This window comes from Mytilus californianus, unplaced genomic scaffold (genome assembly GCF_021869535.1).
Source record: "Mytilus californianus isolate M0D057914Y unplaced genomic scaffold, xbMytCali1.0.p SCAF_10, whole genome shotgun sequence".
Taxonomy (NCBI): Eukaryota; Metazoa; Mollusca; class Bivalvia; order Mytilida; family Mytilidae; genus Mytilus; species Mytilus californianus.
This window is the reverse complement of record NW_026262582.1, coordinates 62,152,912-62,180,732: the sequence shown is the minus strand read 5'-3', so window position 1 is coordinate 62,180,732 and position 27,821 is coordinate 62,152,912. Positions and strand designations below refer to the sequence as shown.

General features: G+C 31.6%; 1 protein-coding gene across 1 annotated transcript in view; it reads left to right on the top strand.

Annotated features, from left to right (window-relative positions):
* LOC127718345 (uncharacterized) overlaps positions 1 to 27,821 on the top strand; it is a 162,175-nt gene that overhangs the window by 50,507 nt on the left and 83,847 nt on the right. Inside the window, exons 24-34 of the mRNA XM_052224342.1 lie at positions 315 to 381; positions 1,179 to 1,228; positions 2,023 to 2,231; positions 2,665 to 2,742; positions 4,668 to 4,751; positions 7,588 to 7,671; positions 8,193 to 8,287; positions 9,223 to 9,300; positions 11,334 to 11,597; positions 13,452 to 13,766; positions 17,888 to 18,071. Of these exons, the coding sequence (XP_052080302.1) occupies positions 315 to 381; positions 1,179 to 1,228; positions 2,023 to 2,231; positions 2,665 to 2,742; positions 4,668 to 4,751; positions 7,588 to 7,671; positions 8,193 to 8,287; positions 9,223 to 9,300; positions 11,334 to 11,597; positions 13,452 to 13,766; positions 17,888 to 18,071 (1,508 nt within the window). The remainder of the gene's footprint in view (positions 1 to 314; positions 382 to 1,178; positions 1,229 to 2,022; positions 2,232 to 2,664; positions 2,743 to 4,667; positions 4,752 to 7,587; positions 7,672 to 8,192; positions 8,288 to 9,222; positions 9,301 to 11,333; positions 11,598 to 13,451; positions 13,767 to 17,887; positions 18,072 to 27,821) is intronic.

The window sequence follows — 27,821 nt, the reverse complement described above, 5'->3', positions numbered from 1 at the left end:
TATTGAAGGAAGAAAGTGATTTAAATCTTTCAATCAGTTTGTTTCACTGTAAAGATACCTTGTTGAAAATTGAGACTGATAGATATACACGTATATGAAAAATGTTTGTTTTGGTGGCTTTAAATTAATTTTTTTAAATTTTATACGTAAATATCATGTTAGTTTGTATTTTGTCCATTAAATTGAATCTACTGTAATTTAGACTAAGATTTGGCTTTTTAGCTTTTATTATCAATTTGAGGTCTGATGTATAACTTGGTAAATAGTTCTTTTTCAGTGTGATAAAGTATATCAAAATGTATTGTCTTTTACAGTACTATTCCCTTGACAAGTTATTTCCCAAAGAATTACTTAGAAAGAATTACAAGACAAGAGTTCAAGGTGAGAAACATACATCAATGGATTTTCAACATTGCCACAGGTTTATTGATCTATCCGTTAATGTTGTTTATTGTAAGATCTGTGGTGATGGGTAGTAAATTTCTACAACACAGTAACCCAGCAACGTTAGCTTTCCAAAAATAGACATTTCACTTTGATTTACTAGTGCCAAAACCTATGGCAAGCTCTGAGTATATGGAATATACCAAACTTCAAAATATATTCTAAAAAATCAATGTCCTTATAAGTTGGCTAGTAATTGGGACTTTAGATTATGAAGTTAATGATAAACAGAAAAAAGGCAGTTTTAAGATCATATGGAAATAATTGCATACTTTTTGCGTGTCCTGTTGTGTTGATTCTCTTTTAATATCGTTTCCTTGATCCGTCCCTGTTAATTATGATGAATTTTAACAGAACTTTACATGTTCATTGCTTTGAATGATATTTTTACAAACTTTATGTGCTTATACATTTGTTATAGATTAAAAAACAAAAAATGTACACACTCACACCAAACTTTTTTTTATGATATACATGTTATTTTTCAATTGCTGGTTAATAACATATTGCAAATGTTTTTTTGGTAATTTTGTATTACATCCACTGGTCATGTGTTCAGAAATCATTTTAACATTTAAAAGCTAATAAAAAAGCATATTTTTCCATAGAAATACTGCAAATGAAGAATTAACTGGTGTTTTTCCAAGTGACGAAAAAACATATATACATTTGTTATAGATTAACAAATATACGCATTTGTTTGGAATGTTTCATGCATGAACTTTGTTTTTCAGGATGAAGTCCGAGAAATTCCTTTAGCTTACAACCATAGAATCAAACCTTGGTATGTACAATTTAGTTAGGCACTTTCTTACTTGTTGAATATTGGTAAACTACTGTTGCCTCAGACTGTACACCCCACCCCATTTAAATGTAGGTCACTGTTGCCTTATTTAAAGATGTATTTTGTGTTTTATGAAGATAATTTTATACATTATTTGAAGTTGTACACTCAAATGCAAAATTTCACTGTATTTTTTATTACTGTGGATTCATTATTATTCGTTGGATACCAATTTTCGTGGATTTCGTGGATACAGGGGAACCACGAATTTAAATGTTCAACGAAATACAAATTTTCTAAAGGAATGTATGCAGACTTTGCCAAAACCACGAAATTAAATATCCACGAATATACAAGTTTTTCTCAATCCACGAAAATAAGTACCCACGAAAATAATTGAATCCACAGTAATAAGCGTAAAGCTAAATGATTTTTTCTTTTTTTTTCATATTAAAACAAGTATGCAAAGATTTGTATATATTTTTATATATTTTACATTTGACCTGTTGGCATGCAAAAAATAAAGGTTCATTAATACTACTTTCAATTGCATTAGCCTGACCACATATGAAACAGCTCTAACATGTTTAACCAAGCCAAATTCTGTATGTGCCTGTCCCAAGACCTTATATAGATTGCTATGCTGTATTGGTTTTGCTCATTGTTGAAGGCCATAGCATGACCTAAAGTTGCTTATATCCAGGTCATTTGGTCTCTGGTGGATAGTTGTCTCATTTGAAATATCTCATTATTTTATACTAATTAGATATTTGTTCTACATTTGTCATTCACAGGTTTGATCCAAAAGCCTTGCCAAAATTTTCTCTATCACTTACTAAAAGAACAGAAGAAAAGAAACCAGTTGAAGAAGAGGACATTTTAGAAGATTTGGAATTAACCCCCAGGGTACCACAGTGTAGTCCTGATATTAAAATTGAGGAAGAATTAGTAAAGCCAGATTTCATAGAAATACCAGCCATCACTAAAAGTTTTCAGGCATCATGTAAGAAACTTTATACTTTTTACCATCTACGATAGTAGAGGGGCATTATGTTTTTCGGTCTGTGTGTCTGTTCGTTCATTTGTCCCGCTTCAGGTTAAAGTTTTTGGTTAAGGTAAGTTTTGACGAAGTTGAAGTCCAATCAATTTGAAACTTAGTACACATGTTCCCTATGATATGATCTTTCTAATTTTAATGCCAAATTAGAGTTCTGACCCCAATTTCACTGTCCACTGAACATAGAAAATTATAGTGCGAGTGGGGCATCCGTGTACTATGGACACATTGTTCTTTTGTTTAAGTTTTTGCTTACTATCTTGGAAAAAAGACATTTGGGTGGCGTCACTTTTACTTTTCTTGAGTTATGTCCCATTATAAATTGAAAAATTGCAAGTGAGGGTATCATCTGTGTCTCCATTAATTTTTTTCTATCTAGATGTTAAAGAAGTTCAAAAGGAAATTTATAAAGAAAAAAAAAAGAAATTAGAACTGACAGGAAAGGAAGAAGAAGAAGGTAAGAACATTTTTGTTCTTCTTTGTTATTTTTGTAGATATCGTACTGTGGATTATTTTCGTTGGTACCAATTTTCGTGGATTGGGAAAAATTTGTATTTTTGTGTATATTTGATTGCATGGTTTCGCAAAAATCTGCATTCAAGCCTAAAGACGATGTGTACGTCATTGAACATATAAATTTGTTTTTCCTTTTTAACAACAAAATCCATGAAAATTGGTATCCCGCAAATAATAATGAATCCACAGTATTACATTTCACAAAGTAATGTGGATTCATTTTTTTTCGTGGGTACCAATTTTCGTGGATTGAAGAACCTTTGTATTTTCGTGGATATTTGATTTCGTGGTTTTGCCAAGGTTGGCATACAAGCCTATAGAAAATTTGTTCTTCATTGAAACATTTAAATTCGTGGTTCACCTGTAACCACGAAATCCATGAAAAGTGGTATCCCACGAATAATAATGACTCCACAGTAATTGTCTTTCAAACTTGTAAAACCCTCCAAAGCCAAAGTAGAAACACACCACACCATACACATCTATTTAAAAATATTTTTAAATACATTGAAACCTGTATATGAAGGTCACCCTTGGGACTAGAGAAAACTGGCCTTACAAGAAAGATAACCTCTGAAATGAGGTTTAGAATGCATAGTTATTACTACAGAGGGACAGCATGAGGGTGACTTGCTAAGACAGTTTTTTTTTCGATAAATATAGCATGAATTTAGGTTTTTATGAAAACATTGCATTGATGGTATCGAAATACTGTTAACTATTTTGGGGGATGTTATCTCTGAAATTGGTTGTGTTTATTTTTTGTTGAATTGACAACAAAACTATCCTAGACTGACATCCTAGTATGCCTCCAACATAAAATGCCTGCCCTTGTTTTTTTTATTATTATGCCATTTAACAGAAAAATGTTTATTTTAAACCTAGTATTGGTTTATTTTGATAAATAATTAAAAAAAGGAATACAAAAAAAGATAAAACAATCTGGTTTTTGGTTATTATTTTTGAAAGAAATAGAATAAGGATCTGGTTATACCTTAACTATGACCATAATTTTGTATTTTTGTATGCTGCTGAAAGAGTGTTCATTAGGGCCCCGTCGAATGGTGCTTCGCCTTATAGTGATCAGTCTGTCTGTCCGTTCCTCCGTCCGTCCGTAACAAATTGTGTCCGCTTTATATTTAGAGAACCATTATAATTTCTTACTTTATACTTGACATGTATATTAACCAACACCAGAGGGTGCGTCATAATGTATGTACAACTTCCTAGGTCAAAGGTCAAGGTAAAAAACTTTGGTTTCAGTTGACAACCCCATGTTCTTTGGTAAAGATCGTGTCCGCTGTATATCTTGAGAACAGTTATGATTTCAAAGTTTATACCAGAGGGTGTGTCATAATGTATGTACAACTTCATAGGTCAGGGTCAAAAACTTTGGTTTTAGTTGACAACCCCATGTCCTATGGTAAAGATCGTGTCCGCTCTATATCTTGAGAACTGTTATGATTTCAAAGTTTATACTTGACATGTATATTAACCAACACCAGAGGGTGTGTCATAATGTATGTACAAGTTCCTAGGTCAAAGGTCAAGGTCAAAAACTTTGGTTTTAAATGACAACTCCATGTCCTATGGTAAAGATCGTGTCCGCTCTATATCTTGAGAACTGTTATGATTTCAAAGTTTATACTTGACATGTATATTAACCAACATCAGAGGGTGTGTCATAATGTATGTACAACTTCCTAGGTCAAAAGTCAAGGTCAAAAACTTTAGTTTCAGTTGACAACCCCATGTCCTATGGTAAAGATACAAATTTTTTACCACACATTATTCACAGCGGGGCCCACAGAGATGGCTCCCATCTCAATGATGTCTAGTTATGTTTTTGTCCTGTTTTTTTTTCAGATTCAGTGTTTGATAGAGGTTATTCAGCTCCAACACCTGTACCTGCTAAAAGAATGAGGATAGAAAAAGCAAGAGAAGAGAGAAGTATGGAATAAGAAACAATTCGTATTACTGTAAATTCACAAATTTTGTGATATATTTATTCCTTAAAAAAACTTTGGACAAGATAAGCAAAACATTTATTGTATATCACCAGACACTGTTTGGCTGTAGAGACATTGAGGTATCAATTCTATCTTCTTTTTCATTGTCTATGCACACTTGGTTTACTTGGAAAATTTTGAAACGGCTGGACAGAATTCAATCAGAAAACTAGATCTTTTCAATGTTTGTCTTGTTTAAGCAAGGACGCTTTCTATTATAGATTCAAGGGAAAACGTTCTGGTAAATAGTAAAAATAAAAATAAGTTGAAATAAAATCGAAACTTCCATTTAATATTTAATTTAATTTTCCCTCCTTATATAGCAAACGACGAGTACAGCAGGCTATAGGAGCTTGATGTTAAATTGGTTTAAAATATTGCTATGCGAATAAATTCTAGGAGTATCAATTTCATTTTATTTTTCTGCTGGCTGTATACTGTATGCTGTGACTGTTGTTACTACGCAAATTCAAACGGACCTTTTCCAGATGTAAACATTGAATGTGAATAGATTGAGAAGACCGCAAATACATGTACAAAAATCTAGATGACCTTTTCTTAAAATTGTATAAAAAATACTAAAAAAATAAACGAAAAGACAATATTTCTATATTGAATGTTCATGTGACAAGAGCAGATCAGTGTAATTGAAAATTTAGATGTGAAAAATTAGTATATTTTGGGAAATTGTAACATGCTAAGAACTTTGTGGAACACTCCAAAATTGGTGTACATGATTTTTTCTAAATTTTTTTTATCAATATGCAGCAAAGATTAACACTTTTAGATTTCAGTCTCTCAAGCTACTAATTCAATTAGCTCGATAAACACTGAACATATAACATCATGTATTTGCATGTATATTTCTAATTTTGACAAATAATTTCTTTAAAATTTACAATTGTTGTTTAGAAATAACTTTTGATCAATGTTGTCATCGGCATTGTTTTATTATTGATTATTCTCGACTCTATCGTACTATCATAAGAAGGGTGAATTTTCTATTGTTTTCGTTCACTAGAAATGCTAGATTACTTATTGCGATTGCAAATAAGGCTATCAAAATTTAGATTGCTAGTTTTTAGCTCACCTTTCCAAAGGAAATGTGAGCTTTTGCGATCTTTTGACGTCCGTCTTTTGTTTTCTGTTTTGTCAAAAAAACATGGCCGCTATGGCTAAAAATAGAACATAAGGGGTAAAATGCAATTTTTGGCTTATATCTCAAAAAACTAAAGCATTTAGAGCAAATCTGACATGGGTAAACATGTTCATTAGGTCAAGTTCTATCAGCCCTGAAATTTTCAGATGAATCTAGCAACCCATTGTTGGGTTGCTGCCACTAAATTGGTAATTTTAAGGAAATTTTGCAGTTTTTGGTTATTATCTTGAATATTATTATAGATAAAGATAAACTGTTCAGCAAAGTAAGATCTACAAATAAGTTTAATATGACCAACATTGTCAATTGACCCCTTAAAGAGTTATTGCCCTTTAAGTACAATTTTACTCTATTTGTTTATCATGTTTTCTAACTTTAAAAAATCTTCTCCTCTGAAACTACTGAACCAAATTAAACCAAACTTAAGCTGAATGACTCTTAGGTTATCTAGAGTAAAGTTTGTGTTTTATTTTCTGTTTCGTAAGAAAACATGGCCATTATGGCTAAAAATAGAACATAGGGTAAAATGCAGTTTTTGACTTATATCTAAAAAACTAAAGCATTTAGAGCAAATCAGACAAGAAGTTAAAGTATTCATTAGGTCAAGGCCTACCTGCCCTGAAATTATCAGCCAAATCGGGTATTTGATTTTTAGGTTATTGCGCCTGAATTGATGATTTTAAGGAAATTTTGCAGTTTTCGGTTATTATCTTGAATATTGTTATAAAGATAAACTGTAACAGCAAAAATGTTCAGCGAAGTAAGATCTACAAATAAGTTTATTATGACTAAAATTGTCAATTGACCCCTTAAAACAAGGAATTATTTGAATCTGGAACAATTTTGAATTCTGGAAAATTGATGAGAAATATATGATGAAAACTAACCCAACTAAATAGGGTTAGCCATGTGCGCCTGGCTAAGGGGGGTTAGTTAGTTCATACTGAAATGATAGTGAAAGTAAAATTAACCTCAGCCATGCAGGCATGGCTAACCCTATTTAGTTGGGTTAGTTTTCATCATACATTTCTAATCAATTTTCCAGAATTCAAAATTGTTCCAGATTCAAATAATTCCTTGTTTTAAGGAGTTAATTATTATCCTTTAAAGACAATTTTTCACAATTTGTTCATTAGTTTGCTTACTTTAAAAAATCTTCTCCTTTGAAACTGCTCAATCAATTTCAGCCTATCTTGGGCTGAATGAGTTTCAGAGTATCTGGTATAAATTTTGTTTTTTATTTCCTTGTACGTCAAGAAACATAGACACATATGGAACATAGGGGTAAAATGCATTTTTTTGCTTTTGAAGAAAATATGACAGATACAAAGAACATTTAAATGGCATTTTTAAGCCACTCATTAATATATATTGAAAAGCAAAAATAATCATTGATGAAAGATTTAAGCAAAAAATTACAGATGAGCCATTCAGGCTCTTGAGAGCCTCTTGTTATTTTAGCTAAACCTATCCTGTTGCAATTTTCACAATGAAAATTTTTTAAATTTCCAGTTTAAATGTCTTTATTTAGAGTGTTTGATAGCTTCAAATCTTAGCAGAAATTATTTTAATGGTATTGAATTTATGTAGTGGTTTTGATAGTATTCTATTTTTACAGGAAAGAGTGACACGCTATACTTTGAGAAACTATCCCAATGGGAACGCGACTTGTTCAAACGGAAGCCAATAATAGCCCCAGATGGTGAGTTGTCAGACAACTATATACTTAAAAATCAATGTTTGTCTTTCATTTTCAGTATTGCCATTAAAGTAATTTTATTATACCCCCACTCTACAAAATTAGAGTTTATATTGTTTTAACATGTCCATAATAATGCTATAGTTGTGCAAAATATGTAAATGTGCATGAAACGTACAAAGTTTAGGGAGATGGACATGGAATATTACAGGTTTTGCTTTTGTATTGAGGTTAAATTTTGCAGGTTTTGTTTTGTTGATTTTGTATTTAAGTGAAAATTTACAGGTTTTGTATTGTTGATTTTGTATTTAAGTTAAATTTTACAGGTTTTGTTTTGATTGAGTATATTAGTATGCCAACCAGATTGTCCATCAGGGTCAAGTTCATAGCACCTTCATTTTTCATCATATCACCTCTAAAATCAATTGTCAGGAAACAGCTGGAATAGACAGTCAGTAATATATAACTGTTTATTATTTTTTGAACATTTGTAAAGGAGCGTTTTTTTTTTAATATTTTATCAGGGTACATACCAAACTCTGCTGTAAGGAAAGAACTAGGATATGTAACTCCAGCTTCACCACTTAGAAAGAAAAAAGATACTTGGACTATAGAATCTGTTAGTATATTTTCCTTTCTAATGATAAAAATGATAATGCTTTCCCTAAAAAGCATTTATGAATGGTTGCCCCACACCATGCTTTCATTTTTACCAGCAGTCCTTCAAATAGTCCTATTTTTCAATTACTGTAAATTTAAACATTTTTGCAATAATTGTGGCAAGGTATGTTTTGCAAATATCGAAACTTGCATTTGAGATTTTGACAGCATTATATGTATAGTGATGGCCAACGTGGCTAAAATTAGAACATAGGGGTTAGAATGCAAGTTTTGTCTTTTATTTTGAAAACCGTTATATATAGATACTCATCAGATCATTACAAAGAAAAACATCAAACTAAAACACAGACAGGAAGTGGTAGGGTATATCCATCCCTCATCCCTAACAACAAAAAAGACACTAAGTACAAATCTGAGAGTACTCGCAGTTACATGTTTATATGTTTATCTTTTAAAACTCTCATTGAAAAAAAGTAATTTTAGAGCTTGAACAAATGTTACATGGAAGCTGAAATTTATTTAATGTTTATTATAATCATGGTTACTGTGCACAAGAGATGTTACTAAATATATACTAATTATTATTTTTTGTACATTTGTAAAGGAGCATTTTTTTAAAAGAAGGCATTTAGCTTTATTGTGATAAAATTGACAGATATACACCATTATTTTATCTTGCTTCATACAGATAGTTTCTCATTAAACACGCTAAACAGAAATCATGCATGAGAATAACAGAGCCTTAATGTAACAAAAATGGATTTGCTGTAAGTTGTAACTTACTTTTCTTAATTAACGTCATTAGCATTATAAAACAAATTATGTAGGTTTCACATACTGGTATGTGTGTAGTAAAAGGACTCAATAAAATTGCCACTATATATAAAAGCAACTTGCTTGATTTTGAGTAACCTAATGAAACTCTTTTGGTAGATAAAGGTACCAGCCTCGACTCAACCGGTTGCCAAGACACAAGAAGAACAGGCAAAAGAGGATCACCATTGGGAAGAGGTAATTGTCTCCACTGTTACTGTATAAATTCTATAATAATCATAGGGAAGAAGTAGTTGTCTCCCTTGTTACTGGATAAATTTTATAGGGGTAATTTCAGTAAAAAATCTCCGATTGACTTTAATGCTAATCTATGTCTTGAATTAAATTTATACCTGATTTACCTTAAGAAATTGGAAGCTTTCATATATCATTCATGAAAGTACAAATGTAGCCCTATCTTTTGCAACAATAAAAACATAGGGTCATGTGACATTTTTGGGCATTCACATGGCCTTGTTTACAAACAGTGAAGATTCACACTTAATTCCTTTACTGGCCCCCATTACTTTTCAACCCTGTAGTAAAAAAATTAGTACATTCAGCATTCATTTTTTATTTTTTTTTAACTCTAGTTTTGATCCATCTATCAAAAAATATTTATTACAAACATTATCTACCAATCAGAAGAGCACAGGACTTCAGTTTTGTACAGAAAGCTCTCCCCCAAATGGGCGGTCCCTGATGACGTATATCTATTTACTGAATTTACCCCTTTAATAATCATTGGGAAGAGGTAATTGTCTCCCTTGTTATTGGATAAATTTTATAATAATCATCGGGAAGAGGTATTTGTCTCCCATGTTACTGGATAAAATAATCATTTGGAAAAGGTAATTGTCTCCCTTGTTACTGGATAAATTTTATAATAATCATAGGGAAGAGGTAATTGTCTCCCTTGTTACTGGATACATTTTATAATAATCATTGGGAAGAGGTAATTTGTCAGGAAATACTAGTTCCTTCATAATGAAATATTATTTCCACTGGATCAAATTTGTTCCTTGTGGAATAAAGGATATAGAATATTTGTTTATAACGAAGTTTGCAGGGAAACTTCTGTTAGACGCAACACATATATGTTGTTAAATTGTCTCCCTTTGTTACTGGATCCATGTAATGATTTTCATTGGGAAGAGGTAATTGTCTCGCCATGTTACAAGTCCCCTGTTATGATTATCGACAAAAACATTTTGAGTACAATACAATATTTGTCTGATCCTATCCTACAAGTATTTACTCTTTGCTTCCATGAAATACAGTTATTCTTCTAATAATTACATGATCTGAAAAGATGGATCCTGTGTTTAAAGTAATTACAAATGGCTGATATTTTTGTTCAAGCATATTGTTTTCTTTAACTGTTTAACATTTCACAGCGATATAACATGTTACTTTAATTATTCTTCCCTTAGTTTATTTATTTTGTATTTACATTGTATCATAGATCAAATTTATTTGTTCAGTGTATGTTCACTAGTGTTATTATGTCTTTTGATTGAGTTAAGCCATTTCAATTGATATTTTATAGTGTGTCTTTCTATGTTGTGATGTTACACTATTGTTTCAGATAAGGGTGAAGGTTTGGTACCATTAAAACGTTTAAACCCGCTGCAATTGTTTGCACCTGTCCTAAGTCAGGAATCTGATGTTCAGTAGATGTCGTTTGTTGATGTTGTTAATAAATGTTCTTGTTTCTCGTTTTTTATATAGATTAGACCGTTGGTTTTCCCGTTTGAATGGTTTTACACTAGTAATTTTTGGGGCCCTTTATAGCTTGCTGTTCGGTGTGAGCCAAGGCTCCGTGTTGAAGACCCTACTTTGACCTATAATGGTTTACTTTTATAAATTTTGACTTGGATGGGGAGTTGTCTCATTGGCACTCATACCACATCTTCTTATATCTAAGCAGCTGCCTGTTAGGGCATCTAATGAATTTTACATGTTTTTGGTGAACTTTTTTTGTTGGCTTGCTGTCTCAGTGAATCTTAACACCCTCTCCCAGATCTCCTTTGTATTGACATCTGAAGAATTTTATATTCTTTTTTCTAAATTATAGAAAGTGTTGAATTTAAATAAAAGATGATTATTATTTTGTTTATGTTAGCATTTTATAAACTTATTTAGATATTAAAAGCATAAAGTAAGGTAACATGTAAAATGGTAAAAACAATATACAAAAAAATTTGTTTCCTGAAATTTCGATGATATAGGTCAAGGCCAGATATTTACAATTTTTGGATGAGTCAGAGACTGAATTAGAATCAGAACATGAAGTATCTCGTCCACCTCGATATGGGGGACGCCCTAATAATGGCAGACAACGTGGGAAAAAACAAAGCAGGGTTTACGATAGTGATGATGACCTTGAATTTGATGATAGCGAGGATATAACTGATGCTGATATTTTTGATGGTTACGATTTGGAAATTGTTCAACCGGAACCTCCCAGACAAAGATCAGGGTCAAATAAAAAGGTATTTCTTGCACAAAGCACGAAATATCAATATTATTGAAAAAATAAAAGGTTTTATACTACATTGATGTTTAGCACACACTGTTTGATAAAAAAAGTCACAAATCTTAGGTTTGGGTAGAATGGTATAAGGATTTTTTTGGTTATTTCTTGAATTTAGATGCACAGAATTTAGTGTGAAGTTTTTGCAACCTTTCACTTCTATTTTAAGAAAGGCTGTTTTTGAATATCGGGTATTGAAGCCAAAACATCTTGGGTGGAACTTTGATAAAGGGGAAGTAAAGTCACCTGTAGCAAATTGTGTTTCAGCTTATCAATAAAGATTTCAATACTGGCTCTAGGTAATATTCAATTACCTAGTTTTCAAAGTTGAAAGAATTATGCCTTGTTTTGCATAAAAAAATCCCGAATAGTAAAGTCAGCAGATGCAATGTTCAAGGTTAAATCAAATTAATGGTGATGAGAAAAACGATATTTGAATGTTTTAATTTGATTTTGGCTGCTAAATATGGGACCATACATTTTTGTTTAATGGACACTTGGACAAGTGAGCTGTCAATCTTGTCTGCATGACAACATAATTAGTGGACTTGTCCAAAGGTTTGGCACTCTTGGGGAAGCCTGTTCTAATTGAACTGACTAGTAGCAAGAAGATTAGTTCATAGTGGTGATTGAGTCATAGAAGGCATCAGGCCTTTAGTTTTCTCATTGTTAAAGTTTGTCATTTTTGCACTTTTAATAGCTTACTATGCAGTATGTGGTTTGTTCATTGTTGAAGGCCGTATGGTGACCTATAGTTGTTAATTTCTATGTCATTGACAATAATACCACATCTTCTTATTTTTACATTGTCATGACTATACAGTACACACATGCAGCACCAAGATTTAGTGTGTTTAAGCACAGTTACACTTTTAAATCCATTGAATTCACAAAATTTGTGCACAAGCAAAACTTTGAATTTAAACCCAAGCAGAGTTTTAAATGAGTGGATTATGTTTTCACTATTGTTTGCAGTGTTGATTTTATTTGCATTTGAAATATTTTTAATCTTTTGATTTTGATAATATGACTTTTGGTGTATTTTGGTCATGTAGGTTAAAAATTTAGTCCTTTAGATATTATTAGAATTAGATTTAGGACTACATACCTTGAAAATTTAGTGAAAAGATTTCTCAGTCTTCAGGATAATTCAGGTTGTCTTAGATATCTTGATGAAAGTATTAGTTAAGGTTAATTAATTTATATCAATGCAACTTAACTTTCAATACATAACATAAAAGTATTTTTAAATTTTAAGGTATTGACAATACAAGTTAAGTTAAGATATATATATAAATAATACAGGTTAAGTGCACTTGAGTTAAAATATCTTAATAATACAGGTTAAGTTCAAATATATCAATGATTCAGGTTAAGTTCAAATATATTAATGATTCAGGTTAAGTTCAAATATATTAATGATTCAGGTTAAGTTCAAATATGTTAATAATACAGACTAAGTTCAAATATATTGCCAATACCAGTTAAGTTAAAAATATATCAATGATACAGGTTAAGTTAAAATGTATTTATTATACAGGTTAAATTAAAATATATCAATAATACGGGCTTAGTTAAAATATATTAATGATACAGGTTAAGTTAAATTATTAATTAGAATATAAATAAAACAGGTTTAGTGACTTATACAGGTAAAGATAAGATTTATTTAAAATAATTCAGGTTGAGTAAAATATGAAAATATTACCAGTTAAGTTCAAGTATTTGAGTGTTAAGTCAAATATAAAAATATTACTAGTTAAGTAAAAATATATTAATAATTCAGGTTAAGATAAATATGTTAATAATACAGGTTAAGGCCAGGTATCTGAAATTCCTGGATGATAACAGTGAGGATGACAAAGTTTCCTCATCTGATGATAGTGAATTAGAGGGAGATAACAAAGACCCTCGGCAAGGTGTTGGTGGCGCTAGACCTCGTAATGTTGGCAGAGGTCGTGGCAAAAAGAAGGTCAGGCTTGTTGATAGTGATGACGACGACATTGAATTTGATGATAGCGAGCCAGTGGAAGATACAGATATCTTTCCTCCTGGTTACGAGGCCGAGATCGGTCAGGATTTTGTCGGAGGTCCATACTCTTTGTTACGTGCTGGCTCTGATTTGAAGGTATTGGAGTGTGTTTGTGTGTTTGTTGTAGTTCTAACACAAGCTGATGCTTTCACTTGTAGTCATTGTTTGTTTAGAGCTATTTTCCTAATGCTTGTAGTTTAAAGTTTTGGTTGGCTTGATAGATAGGCAGGGCTTAAACTATTGTTATTAAGATTGACATCTACAATCAATAGATAGGCGGGGCTTCAGCTTGTATACATTATACTTAAATGTTATTGGATGTTAAGAATAATGCAGAGTATAATGTATACAAGCTGAAGCCCCACCTATCTATTGATTGTAGATGTCAATCTTAATTACAATGCTTGAGCAAACATTTATAAAAGCAAAGCAAGCAAGCCAACCAAACCTTTAAACTACAAGCATTAGGAAAATAGCTCTAAAACATTTTCTTATGATGATTTGTTCGTCTAAACATTTATTGTCAAAAGTGTGTTTGTTGTAGCTTTAACACAAGCTCATGGTTGCACTTTGTATTGTTTGTTTGTATAACACATTTTCTTATAGTGGGCATTTGTTTGTCTAAAAATTATTTTCAAAATAAAATTGAGAATGGAAATGGGGAATGTGTCAAAGAGACAACGAAGTTTGTATAACACATTACCTTGTCAAAAGTTTGTATAAAACATTTACTTGTGAAAATTCTATAGCTTTTTGTCGAGCCTGCGACTTTTGTCGCAAAAGCGAGACATAGCGATCCTACATTACGTCGGCAGCGGCGTCCACAAATTATTCACTCTGTGGTTAAAGTTTTTGAAATTTTAATAACTTTCTTAAACTATACTGCATTTCAACCAAACTTGGACAGAAGCTTGTTTATGATCATAAGATAGTATCCAGAAGTAAATTTTGTAAAAAAAAAATCCTGTTTATCCGTATTTTACTCATAAATGGACTTAGTTTTTCTGCCAGTTAACATAACATTCACTCTGTGGTTAAAGTTTTTCAAATTTTAATAACTTTCTTAAACTATCCTAGATTTGTACCAAACTTGGACAGAAGCTTGTTTATAATCATAAGATAGTATCCAGAAGAAAAGTTTGTAAAAAAAAAATCCTGTTTATCTGTATTTTACTCATATATGGACTTAGTTTTTCTGCCAGTTAACATAACATTCACTCTGTGGTAAAAGTTTTTCAAATTTTAATAACTTTCTTAAACTATCCTGGATTTGTACCACACTTGGACAGAAGTTTGTTTGTGATCATAAGATAGCATTCAAAAGTAAATTTTGTTAAAAAAAAATCTTGTTTATCCGTATTTTACTTATAAATGGACTTAGTTTTTCTGCCAGTTAACATAACATTCACTCGGTGGTTAATTTAAAGCTTTCAAAATTTTAATAACTTTCTTAAACTATCCTGGATTTGTACCAAACTTGGACAGAAGCTTGTTTATGATCAAAAGCTAATATCTAGAAGGAAATTTTGTAAAAATTTATTTCTTGTTTTTCTGTATATTACTTATAAATGGACTTAGTTTTATTCCAGCTAACATTACGTACAGTCTAAGTTTTTAAAACATTTATTAGATTCATAAACCTTCTTGGATTTTTACCAAACTTGAACAGAACTTCTTACAATCAAAAGATAGTATCTAGAGGAAAATTTTTAATAATTTTTTCCCCATTTTTGTTGAGCCTGCGACTAACAGCAAAAGTAGGTGAGACACTGGGTTCCATGGAACCCTTACAAATTTTTCTTAATACCCAACAAAATTGACTAGACATTGGTCATGACATCATGTGATAAATCTTGATGACCAAGAGAGTGTGTAAAGATTAGGAAGTAGAGGATGTCTTTACCTAGAATGTGCTTCTAATTTCTTAGTCTTGTAGAGGGACGAAAGATACTAGAGACACAGTCAAACTCATAGATCGAAAACAAACTGACAACGCCATGGCCAAAAATAAAAAGACAAACAGACAAATAATAGTACAGATGACACAACATAGAAAACTAAAGACTAGGCAACACGAACCCCACCAAAAACTGGTGCTCAATACTAACATTGCATATTTTGTTCGTTTTTTGTGATGTAGAACCCTCATCCTGTTTGTTTTGACAAATTTCATTTATTTCTTACATATTCACACAAAAATTAAAACATCTTTTCACCTATTTAATAGATTTGTTAGGAGCATTTAAGACACCCCTGTAGTAAAATAGCCAATTCATGAACTTGGAATTGAAACCAAATTGTGAGTGTAAAGAAAGGAAGAAATGAATTTGGCTTATGACGCTAATTCTGGTCATATGAAAATTTATAAAAAATACCATGAAAAGACTTGAAGAAGTATATAGTGCTTACATAAACATTCCAACAATTGGATTTACAGACAACATGAAAAGCTACTGGGTCTAGCATATATACCATAAATGATCTGAGAGCTACCAATAATCTCGAGGGATGGCACAACAAACTTTAGAAAGTAGTCAAGGCACTACACCCTCATATCTACAGTCTTATCAAGTTACATAAGCATGAGTAGACATTCATGCATACACACTACTCAAGTATGCAGTAGGAGGGAAACTGCACAGACGAAATGAATTAAAAAAAAATTTGGTGAATGATTCGTAACTCGGAAGACTTCATAATGGTGACATTACGTCAGTTCAATATGCAGATACTGGTTCAATATGCAGATACTAGTTCAATATGCAGATACTGGTTCAATATGCAGATACTGGTTCAATATGCAGATACTAGTTCAATATGCAGATACTGCATCGCACTTGCATCATATAGAATAATTATTTGTAATTAGTCGCTGCTTCTTTAGTGCTTATATGATGCTTATATCAATGTGTTCTGATGTTTTACTTTTTTTAGGGAATAGACCATTACAACTTTACCTAAATTATTTTTATTTAACAAAGGTAATATAATTATTGTATTCACTCGAGAGATATAGACCCTGTATATATGTGAGAGGATGATTTACATACCACATGTATTCCAAATCTAATACTGTAATTTCAGAAATTTTATTGTGCATTAAGTACGATTGTTGTTCAAAGGAAACAAATGTGAGATTATTTATTGCAATTTCATAAAATGCTACATACAAATAATGCTATAAATATTCAAAACTTTAATGCAAGTTTTTATTTTTGCGAAATCTATCCTGACATATTTCTGCAATAAAAAAGGCATCTAAAAAATTTCTGAATGTACAGTAATCATAAACATTTTGTCTTCTCTATCTCACTGTTTTTATATGCCCGTTAACGGGACGTATGTTGGTATACCGTTGTCCGTCCGTCTGTCGTCAACTTGTCGGATAATAACTCAAAAACGCTTTAACCAATTTGCATAAAAGTTTTGTGAATTGTTTATATCTATTAACGTGAGATCCCTTTTGATTTTTACGTTTCCGAGTTATTGGGTTTTATTCATTAAAAAAGGGGGATTTTCCAGTTTTCAGACAATAACTCAAAAGTGCTTTGAGCAGTTTTCATGAAACTTTGGTGACTGGTTTATATCTATTAAAATAACCTCCCTTTAGTTTTTTTTTTTTTTATAAATTTCTGATGTGACATTGAGGAGTTATGGAACTTTATACACTGAAAAAGCGACGGGCGTATCATGTGCTCATGGCACAGCTCTTTATTTAGGTCTATAATCTATCTGGGTGTTTATATGTTGTTGAAAGTGAACATATGAAAAGGAATCCAAATTCTATCTGGACCTTTTAATGTAATATGTTATTCAAGTACTTTTAAATAAAGAAAAAAATCAATAATATACTGAATTAATAATGTGTTTTTTTTTGTTGAAAATATGCTGAAATTTTAAAGAATAGTTTACTGATATGCAATTTTATGTTTTCTGGTGTATATTCACTTAATGTTACTTCTTAGTATCTTCCTCCACTGTTAGGAGTACCTCCTTGTTCAATCTTTTTGGTTTACAATTTTTAGTTGACTGGAAGTGCTGAACTCTCATGGAAGAAAAACCAAAACAAAACTTTACAAGAGATCCAATAATTACAAATGTTATAAAGACAAAACAACTAGGGGGGTGTTTAAGTTAACGACCATGACTACCCATGAGGGTCTCGCATGGTCCGCACAAAAAAGACAAACAAATACATTTTTGTTTAAATATTTAAGGATTTCAGGCCATTAAGTTGGGGAGACGATGATGGAAGTAGATCCACTAATAGTGCTACACCATGGAGAAAGATGTCAAACTTTATGAGGGCCAGTTCTACCTTATCTAATCAGTCAACATCCTCTTCCAGACGAGGACCTAAAGGGAACAGGCGTTCAACACCCACAACTCCTAAATATGACCGTAAGTTTCTAAACTCAGATATTGAGATAGGTTTATCATATGCTAATGTCACACTTTATGCTCATGTCTCAGCTTCTTATCATGTCACGGCTTATGCTCATGTCCCAGTTTCTTCTTATGTCACAAGGTATGCTATTGTCACAGCTAATGCTTATGTCTCAGCTTATGTTCATGTCTCAGCTTGTTCTCATGCCACAGCTTATGCTCATGTCTCAGCTTGTTCTCATGTCATGGCTTATACTCATGTCTGCTTCTTCTCATGTCACAGCTTATGCTCATGTCTCAGCTTATGCTCATGTCTCAGCTTGTTCTCATGCCACAGCTTATGCTCATGTCTCAGCTTGTTCTCATGTCATGGCTTATACTCATGTCTCAGCTTGTTCTCATGTCACATCTTATGCTATTGTAACAGCTTATACTCATGTCTCAGCTACTTCTCATGTCACAGCTTATGCTCATGTGACAGCATATACTAGGGCTTTCATTTCATACTTTGATTGCTTTGATAAAGGGTTGCTGCTTACAAGAAAGCTATTGAACCAACTGTTCCTAGTAGTAAAGTTGAAGTCAACCCTTTGAAAGTTTTATAGACACCATCATGAGGTGGGCCTTTATAAAAAGTTAAATAACATAGATACTGAACTCCCAAGGAAAATTCAAAACGGAAAGTCCTTAATCAAATGGCAAAACCAAAAGATCAAACACATCAAACAAATAGAAAACAACTGTCATATTCCTGACTTAGTACAGGCATTTCCTTATGTAGAAATTGGTGAATTAAACCTGGTTTTATAGCTAGCTATACCTCTCACTTGTATGATAGTCTCATAAAATTCCATTATATTGACAACAATGTGTGAACAAAACAAACAGACATAAAAGGTAAAAATGTCAAAATGGCATATAGACAAAGCACATAAGCAAAAATGAAAGACAAGAATACAAAAAAGTATCTGTTACAGATAACAAGGGATATGTTCCAACTCGGCAACTGTCATAAAGACAATCCCATCCGCTTTTGTTCAAATCTGACATCTATGAATGAGACTCATCCACCAAATATGTACTTACCATACATGAGCAACATATTCAGTGTAACCTGTGGAGCAGTTTCTTCCTACCCTTCCAGAGCACCTGAGATCACCTCCATTTTTTAATGTAGCTCAATCTGATTTTCTATTAAGTGTCTTCTCGTCGTCTCTCTTTTTATGCCCCACCTAGGGGCATTATGTTTTTCGGTCTGTGTGTCCATTCATTCATCCGTCCCGCTTCAGGTTAAAGTTTTTGGTCAAGGTAGTTTTTGATGAAGTTGAAGTCCAATCAACTTGAAACTTAGTACACATATTCCCTATGATATGATCTTTCTAATTTTAATGCCAAATTAATTAGAGTTTTGACCCCAATTTCACGGTCCACTGAACATAGAAAATGATAGTGCGAGTGGGTCATCCATGTACTATGGACACATTCTTGTTATGCTCATGTAACAGCTTATGCTCATTTTATAGCTTTGGTTTATGTCATATTGTATGCTCATGTCACCTTTTATGCTGAAGTCATATCATATGCTCATGTAACTACTTGTGCTCGTGTTATAGCTTTGGCTAATGTCATATTGTACAGACCTTCTAAAATTCAAACTGACCACTCGCCTGATACACGCACCCACGATACATGCACGGTGAATACACGATACACACAAGATGAGCGATGAGCGTTACACAGAGGATTAACGAAAAATGAATGATGAATGATGCACGCACAATACAGGCACGATGCACGATGAATGATCAACACACGATACACGCACGATGAATGATGAATGATACACGCACGGTGAATGATTCATTGACGATGAACGATAAGCTCTTAATACACGGTTCACAAAGCCATTTTATTTGGAATTGCATTTAAAATTGATGTATGATAATGAAAATATATAAGGGTATACACATTTTAGATATCTCGCTTTCTGTGTTGATTGGTCGACAGTTTTACTAAACATTCCATGTTTTAAATAAATTGATTGTAGTATAGTATTTCCAATATCAATGAGTGTTGTCAAATTATAAAACTCATTGATTTTTATAATTCTACTTAATATAAATAAGATAAAAAATATTTATAAATTGCTACATTTTAAAGAGTGGCGATTCCAGCCATTTTTAAAAAGAGGGTTCTCAACCCTAGATAAAAGGGATGGATTTAACCTTATGTCCCCATTCAAATGCATTGATTGGAAAAAAAAACTTCTAAACACTGCTAAGGACTTATAATATGCCACTAAAGACTAGAAAGGAGGTGTTACTTGTACTCTGTTTTCATATTATGGTAGAGATAGATAGATTTTTAATACATAAATTCCTAATTTTTATAGAAAAAGAACCACCAATAAATGAGTAGTTGAACAATATTTGGAACGTGCCGGTTTTTCCTTGATATTGCCGAAAATCAGTGATCTCAGGGTTTTACCTGAAACACTTTGGGAAAATGCAATTTTTAATTCCAATTTTAAACCAAACGGTAAGAGATATCCAAAGGTTTTTTAAAATGCATGTCTAATTTGATAAGGAGATTTGAAAAAACGATCTCAATGGTAGTTGAAATTATTCAGTGCAATCATTTTGTGTCCGTCGTTGTCTTTCATACATATCAATTGGTGTATCCACTGTTTGCTGTTCGTTATCTGTTGTTTATTGCAGTCAGGCCTCGCGATCGGTCTCCAATTTAAGCCCCACTTAGGTTAATTAATTATCATTTATAGGGGGAGGGGCTATTTTTCTCGAAACAAACATTATTTTCCTTCCTTAAAAACAACTTAACAATTTTCTTTATTTTTTCATTTAATCATAAACCGATGAATATTTAATGATTTTATAAAAATTAAAAAAATATTTTTATGGTAAATGTATCTAAATGTCTGGGTTATTTTCTTATCCAAATAATTAATTTTTTCCTTTTTTTAAGGTAAAAGTGTTGTCAGTTATGTAATTTGACACATGTCTTATGGTTCAGTGATTTTTCGGAAAAATCAAAGAAAACCGGCACATGCATTGTTCAATTATCATTTGTAATTTTTTTATTGATTAAATTTGAATTTATGCATTAAATATCAATCTCTATCTTGATAAGAAATTTGTTTACATGGTATAGCACCCCTTTTAGTCCTTAGTAGCATATTATAAGTCATTAGTGCACTAAGGAGTTTTTAGCCGTGTTTAGACGCACCCTTTTCTGCTCTTTGGCCGGATTGTTGTCTCTAGCTTTGACACATTCTCCATTTCAATCCTCCATTTTATTCAATTAGTTGTGATTCTCTTTATCTCTCTGTTTGATGTTTTTGCAGACAAAAACAATTCGCAGAATTAATCTAAATAAGCAGACATTAAACTCTTTCTTCTAAAACTTCTAGCATTAAAACCTTATTGCATGAAATTGAATTAGTATGTTAATATCAGTCTTATCACATTTCGGATGACCTTAATAATAGTTACCTATATAATGATTTTTGCAGAAATTTACATAATATTGAAGAATTCGTTCATTTTATCGACACATTTAAAATTGCTGCCGTAAAATGTTACCCCCTCTTTTTAGAAATGACATTTGGCTTGATACTGTATGAAGATTATTCGTTCCAACTTTTATGAAGAAATTACCGACTTTTTTTAACTAGATAAATATACAACAAAAATACCATTTTTTCTTCTTAAATCAATTTCTTTTAACAAAAATTAATTATTAACAAAGATTTGTTACACAAATGTAGAGCCCAATTTTGTAACGAAGATATTCCTAATCTCTTTACCCAAATCCTCATATCTTTATCTTTTGAAACAAAAAAGTTGAGGATGTCTGTTCAAAGGACAGAAGTGTCCAAGAAACCAAAATGTTAAGTGAATGTCCAATAATTCAAACCCATTTGTCTTTTAAATTTAGCACATGAAGATATAATTTTTATTACATATACAAATTGATTTTGTAAAAATTAGCTTGTATGTGAACTTTTGTAAAAAAATCACTGTGGGTCTAAAACTGTATCTCATGCCCATAATTGTCCTAAAGCTAAATGTCATTGTCAGATTATGAGGGTCTGAATGGGGATTCATTATTTCTGTATTCTGTCATTTTAAGCATTTTTTTCTATTCGTTATACCTTTTGCCGATCATTCTTTATTCCTTATATTCTAGGACCTCCATCATTTTCTTTTCTATATATTTGTCTAGTTATTTTCTGTATTCTTTATTTTTTTGTTAATAATTTTCTATTCTATAAACTCCCATCCACACCCTCATGTTTAATGGAAGACAATAAACATTTTAGTATACATACCAACCGTTGTCACTTTCACCTGACATACAAATCGCATATTTTTATTTCTCACCTGGACACAGGACTAATCTAATATACATATTACGTAATGATAACGGATATAGTAAATTCAGTAGAATATAACCTGTATCAACGCACTGGCTTGTTAAATGAATTTTGATCTGACAACTGTATCATACTTTTTTAGTTATTTTAAAATTGAGAATGGAAATGGGGAATATGTCAAAGAGACAACAACCCGAAAAGAGCAGATGACAGGCAAAGGCCACCAGTTATATTTGATAATGTTTTAGTTTCGAATAAGGCAAAAACCATTATATTTTCAGAAAATCTCTAAACGGATAATGAGAGTTTAGCGCCCTTGACTGGCTATACAACCCAAGCACGGTCGGTCTCTAAATGTTGCCGAATTTGAGAGCCTATATCAAGAGATAGGCTTTACCTATCTTAAGGTGTTTCAAAAAATATCCATTTAAGAACCAAATTGTGGCTTCTTTATATTTATACCAAAATTGAGTTCAAGGCAGTATTTTGTCAAAGAGAACAATTACCCAAAGTGCAACATGCGAGAAGATGTTTCATTTCCATTATTTCTTTTTATTGAAGTGACTTATCTTTTGAGGTTACGTCACGGAAATATATTTTAAATTAAAAGGTGCAGCTTGATGCATTCCTAAAAACAAATTTAAAAAAATCTATGTATATAAAATGACGGGTATTCGTCAATCAGATAGCTATCCAACATAAACACAAGTAAGTTACCTGACATCTAGAATAAGAGGTTTAAGCATACCTCGCGCTGGTATCAACTTTCTGAGTTGTGAGTAAAATTCAATATGTATACATGTAGGACTGTGAATGGGAAATATACGAAAAATTTGTTTTTATGTACGATGGAGTGTCATTCCCTAAATACATAAGGGTCCACAAACTATTCTTATGATTATAAAACGGTAAATGAGGATCTCATTAGAGGAACAAATTAAGTAAAAATACATGTTGAAGTAAGAATAATTTCCACATGCAAAACATCAAATAGGACGATCTCTCAATTAGTATGCAATTTTAACTGACAATAACACTAGTAAATGCTTTATATACTGATATGGAAACAAATATACTGCTCAAAATAATTGCACATCTGTAGACTTTAATCTAGATATCCCGCGTTATATAAACCATCGCACACCATTGAACAGCTCATCGCACTTCGGCGAAGACCAGCGCACTTCACCCGTGACCATCAAACTTCATGATCTCCATTGCACCTCCTAGTCATACACATATATATATATATACATCACTGAAGAGACATTAATTGTCGAAATCCGGATATGGTGTACAAAAACCTTTGCACCTTTTGATTGCGGTATACCATCTTTTCCGCAAGTTTATTGTTTTCTGTTTAGTATTAAATTTATAATTAAGATCCATTTATTACATCGGTGATCCGTTTATTTGGCAATCGCCAATGGCAGTCAGCAGGGTTTAAGAACATGTGTTGTTTGACCTGTTAGTCAAATGCGTTTTGTTAAAATATACTTTTTCACTTTTTTTGGTCTTTTGAAAATGTTGTTTGTGCTGTATTTAGACTCCTCTAACAAGAAATTTGTTTTGCATGCACACGTATAAAAATTGCAGTTTTTATCCAACGCAATCATAGGTTTGAACGTTGTTTTCAATTTAGACTTGTTGTATATTTTTGCGTTTGGGCTTGTATTATATTTGCCTTCGGGTTTATATGATCAGTTCATCCTATTTTGACTTCTCAAAATTCAAGAGTCTATCCTAAATTGAGGTAAATTGTATGGTTTTCCAAACACGGTTTCGATTCCTAACATCACTGAAGAGACATTAATTGTCGAAATCCCGATATGGTGTACAAAAAATCTTTGCACCTTTGTTTGCGGTATACCATCTTTGCCGCAAGTTTATTGTTTTTTGTTTGGTATTAAATTTATAGTTAAGATCCATTTATTACACCTTGTGATCCGTTTATTTTGCAATCACCAATGGCAGTCAGCAGGATTTAATAACATTTGTTGTTCGACCTGTTAGTCAAATGCGTTTTGTTAAAATATACCTTTTCACTTTTTTGGTCTTTTGGAAAATGTTGTTTGTGCTGTATTTAGACCCCTCTAACAAGAAATTTGTTTTGCATGAACACATATAAAAATTGCGGTTTTTATCCAATGCAATCATAGGTTTGAACGTTGTTTTCAATTTAGACTTGTTTATATATATATATATATACACTTCTTTTTACTTGATTTTAATAATTGCAAACACGTTTATTCCAATTTTCTGATAGTGTTTTTTATTATTTGAATTCCCGTAGGTATTGCCAAAAGAAATAAGGTTTATTCAAGGGTTTACACATCTTCATAGCTAAAATATGTTGATACTTATATCACGAACAGAAATCTATGACAAACATTCTTAAATTGTCAGTATATGAATTTAGATTGTTTTTAAGAAATGTAGGTTTCAGCTACAGCAGACTAAATTGGCCTTTGATGGATTGAAGGCTTATGTAAAAATAAGAAAATGTGGTATAATTGCTAGTGAGTCAACCATTCAAGAAAGTTCAAATCAAGAGGAATGTTAGCAGTTATATCTATACGACCTTCAATAATGAAAAAAATACGGAAACTGAAAAGGGTTATTAAAGGCCCCGCCCCAACATGAAAAAATATGAAACAATTCAATTGAGCAAACTAACGGCCTACTTTATTTCAAAGCTATCTTGCCACAAAAAAAAAGCCCCAATACATGTATATAACAGAATTGATGTTACGAAAACCACTGAACTACGTGCTTTTAACTTTGGACAGACACATAAACACACAGAATGTTGTGAATGTGTATAGGTCCTTTATTGGTCATATAGCTGTACACTCCTATCTATTTTATACATTCTTTGGCTTTCAAATATTTAGCATTGAGCGTTCCTAGTGAAAGTAAATCCAGAAAAGTGTTACGGATGCATGAAATTAATAAAGTGTTGTTTTGTGAGGGGATCAAAACGTAGGGATCGATGTTATTGTCTGTTTTATATTTAACTGGTCCGCCGTTCTATCTATAGCTTGGCATCGATAAGTGAACACAACAGGGGTCCAGTTTAGTTTTATATGTGCAGTAATATCGGCGTTCTAACTTTAGTGAAAATCTGCCAGTTGTTTCATGTATTTGATATGCAAATTATCACAAAACTAAAAGGATAAGATGGATGAATTAATAGTTGATCTTTTAACGTCCAGTGGCATATATTATAGATTGATTATTAGGGGGAATACAATAATAATTATGATATGATTATGAACATTGGCAATCATACCACAACTTATTTTTTATAAGAACGTACATGTGTAGATTTTCGTCTTTTACTGTAAACGACAGTGTCCCCGGGAGTCAACGCCGAAATCAAACTTGTGTAAATTTCTGAAACATACATTTCATTATTTAACCCAATGTAAAGCAAAACAAATAATACCGTTTTGAGCTTTAAAACCAAGGCAACCCTTTATACTAGTCAAAAGTTGCTGGATCTTGATAGATGCATACGAAACTTCAATTAATTGTTTGTAGTTTTCAATCTTTTATATCCGATAAAAATGAACAAAAAATCTATCGGATAAAAACTACCAATTTTTCTATGAGACAAACTTTATTCTTATTGGAGTCGAATTTGTCATATGGATTCATAAAGGACAAAATGTCCTCAGTAACGGAACAAAAAATACCCCCATGGTAAAAAAAAATCCGTCATTCTTTAATAATCCTACATGTAGAAGTTTAACAAAGTACTATTGTGAATAATTTTTTCGGATATTAATCTTTTAGACATACATTAAAAACGGTGTCCTTGATATGCAACCATGAACACAATGAAAAGTGAATCCGTGAAAGTGTTCCATGTGTATTCCATTCAAATAAAGACTTGTTATGATAATACCATTTATTTAACTATTTCATCAAAAAATTTAAATAAAAAAGAATGTATGTTAAACTCGTAAACACTATTTCAAGTTTAAAAAGTTCCTCCATTTAAAATCCTTCTTAAGGAATACGTGATATATTTGACTGATCTTATACTTGTTTAATTAAAAAAATTCCTTCAAATACATATAATGTTTATTTTTATTCAATTTTCCACAAAACATTTTTAGCTTAGTTTAAATGAAAATAAAGAACAGAGAATAAAAACACTGTTGAAGAGAAAATACATATTCGTGTTAAATTCATCTCAGTTTAATTTGTTAATTCAAGTTTGACATCTCACATCTTAATCCGCAATCCACATTTACCCGATAATCTTGTATATTGTATTTTCTCAATGGATAAACTAACGTGCATGTGACCATCAGAAACTAAGACAAAAATGATATTTGTAATGGTATTTATCAAAACTTAAATGTTTGAATATATCTTAGTAGAATATGAATTTGCCAAATAAGCGAAGAATTATAATCTAGCCTAGTTCAATATTGGAGAAATGACTCAAGTTGAACGCTAATTCAATACTGATTCAATATTTTATTATATAGTCTCACCACATACACACATAAAATGAGAATCACAGAAATAAACATAAAACATTAAAACATTTGCATTGTATGTACCAATCTTAAAAAGAATAATGAGAGACTTTTAAGACACAATATATTTACTCATTTACATTTAAAATTTACAGTGTCCACCTGTACTATATGAAAATAAAACTTTTTTTTTTCTTTGAGAACTGGGAAATAAAATGCCGTTTCTTTTCAATAAAATATTGTTGATGTTTTTGGCAACTATAGCAGCAACATTGTCGATATTAAATACTAAATATAAATTTTTCGCTATCTGATAATTATAGTTCAAAATGTTCATTAAAATGTTTAGCTTAATGTATCATAATTTATATGCTACATATAATTGGCATTTTAAAATGACACGAAGTTCATCTTCAATAGTAGAGCTACAACACATGTCATCTCGTGGACTCTTTTTCTTTCATACTTTCCAGTTTCTATTTTTAGTGGAGCTACCCCACATCTAAATTTTGCAAAAGCACTTTTGTTTTTAATTGACAGAATATTTTAAACAAATAACAGTTGGCCAACAGTATATTTTTAAGCCCATTTCGCTAAGTTGAATAGAAATTCCAATTTTAACTGTTCTGTCCTAGAAATGTCATCATGTTATTGTTTGTACGTAGAACATGTATCATTATATTAAAATGTGTTAGTCCCAGTCAAGATCCACTGAATAACCACGAAATGTTTACAGATGATAAATAAATTTTACACAAAAAGTCATGAATCTGTAAGAACGTTCTGTATGATGAAGTTAATTAAGTGTTAACAAGAAAGTAAGTATGAATGTAAATTTTATTTTAAGTCGGAACATATATATACACTTTAACCGTGAGA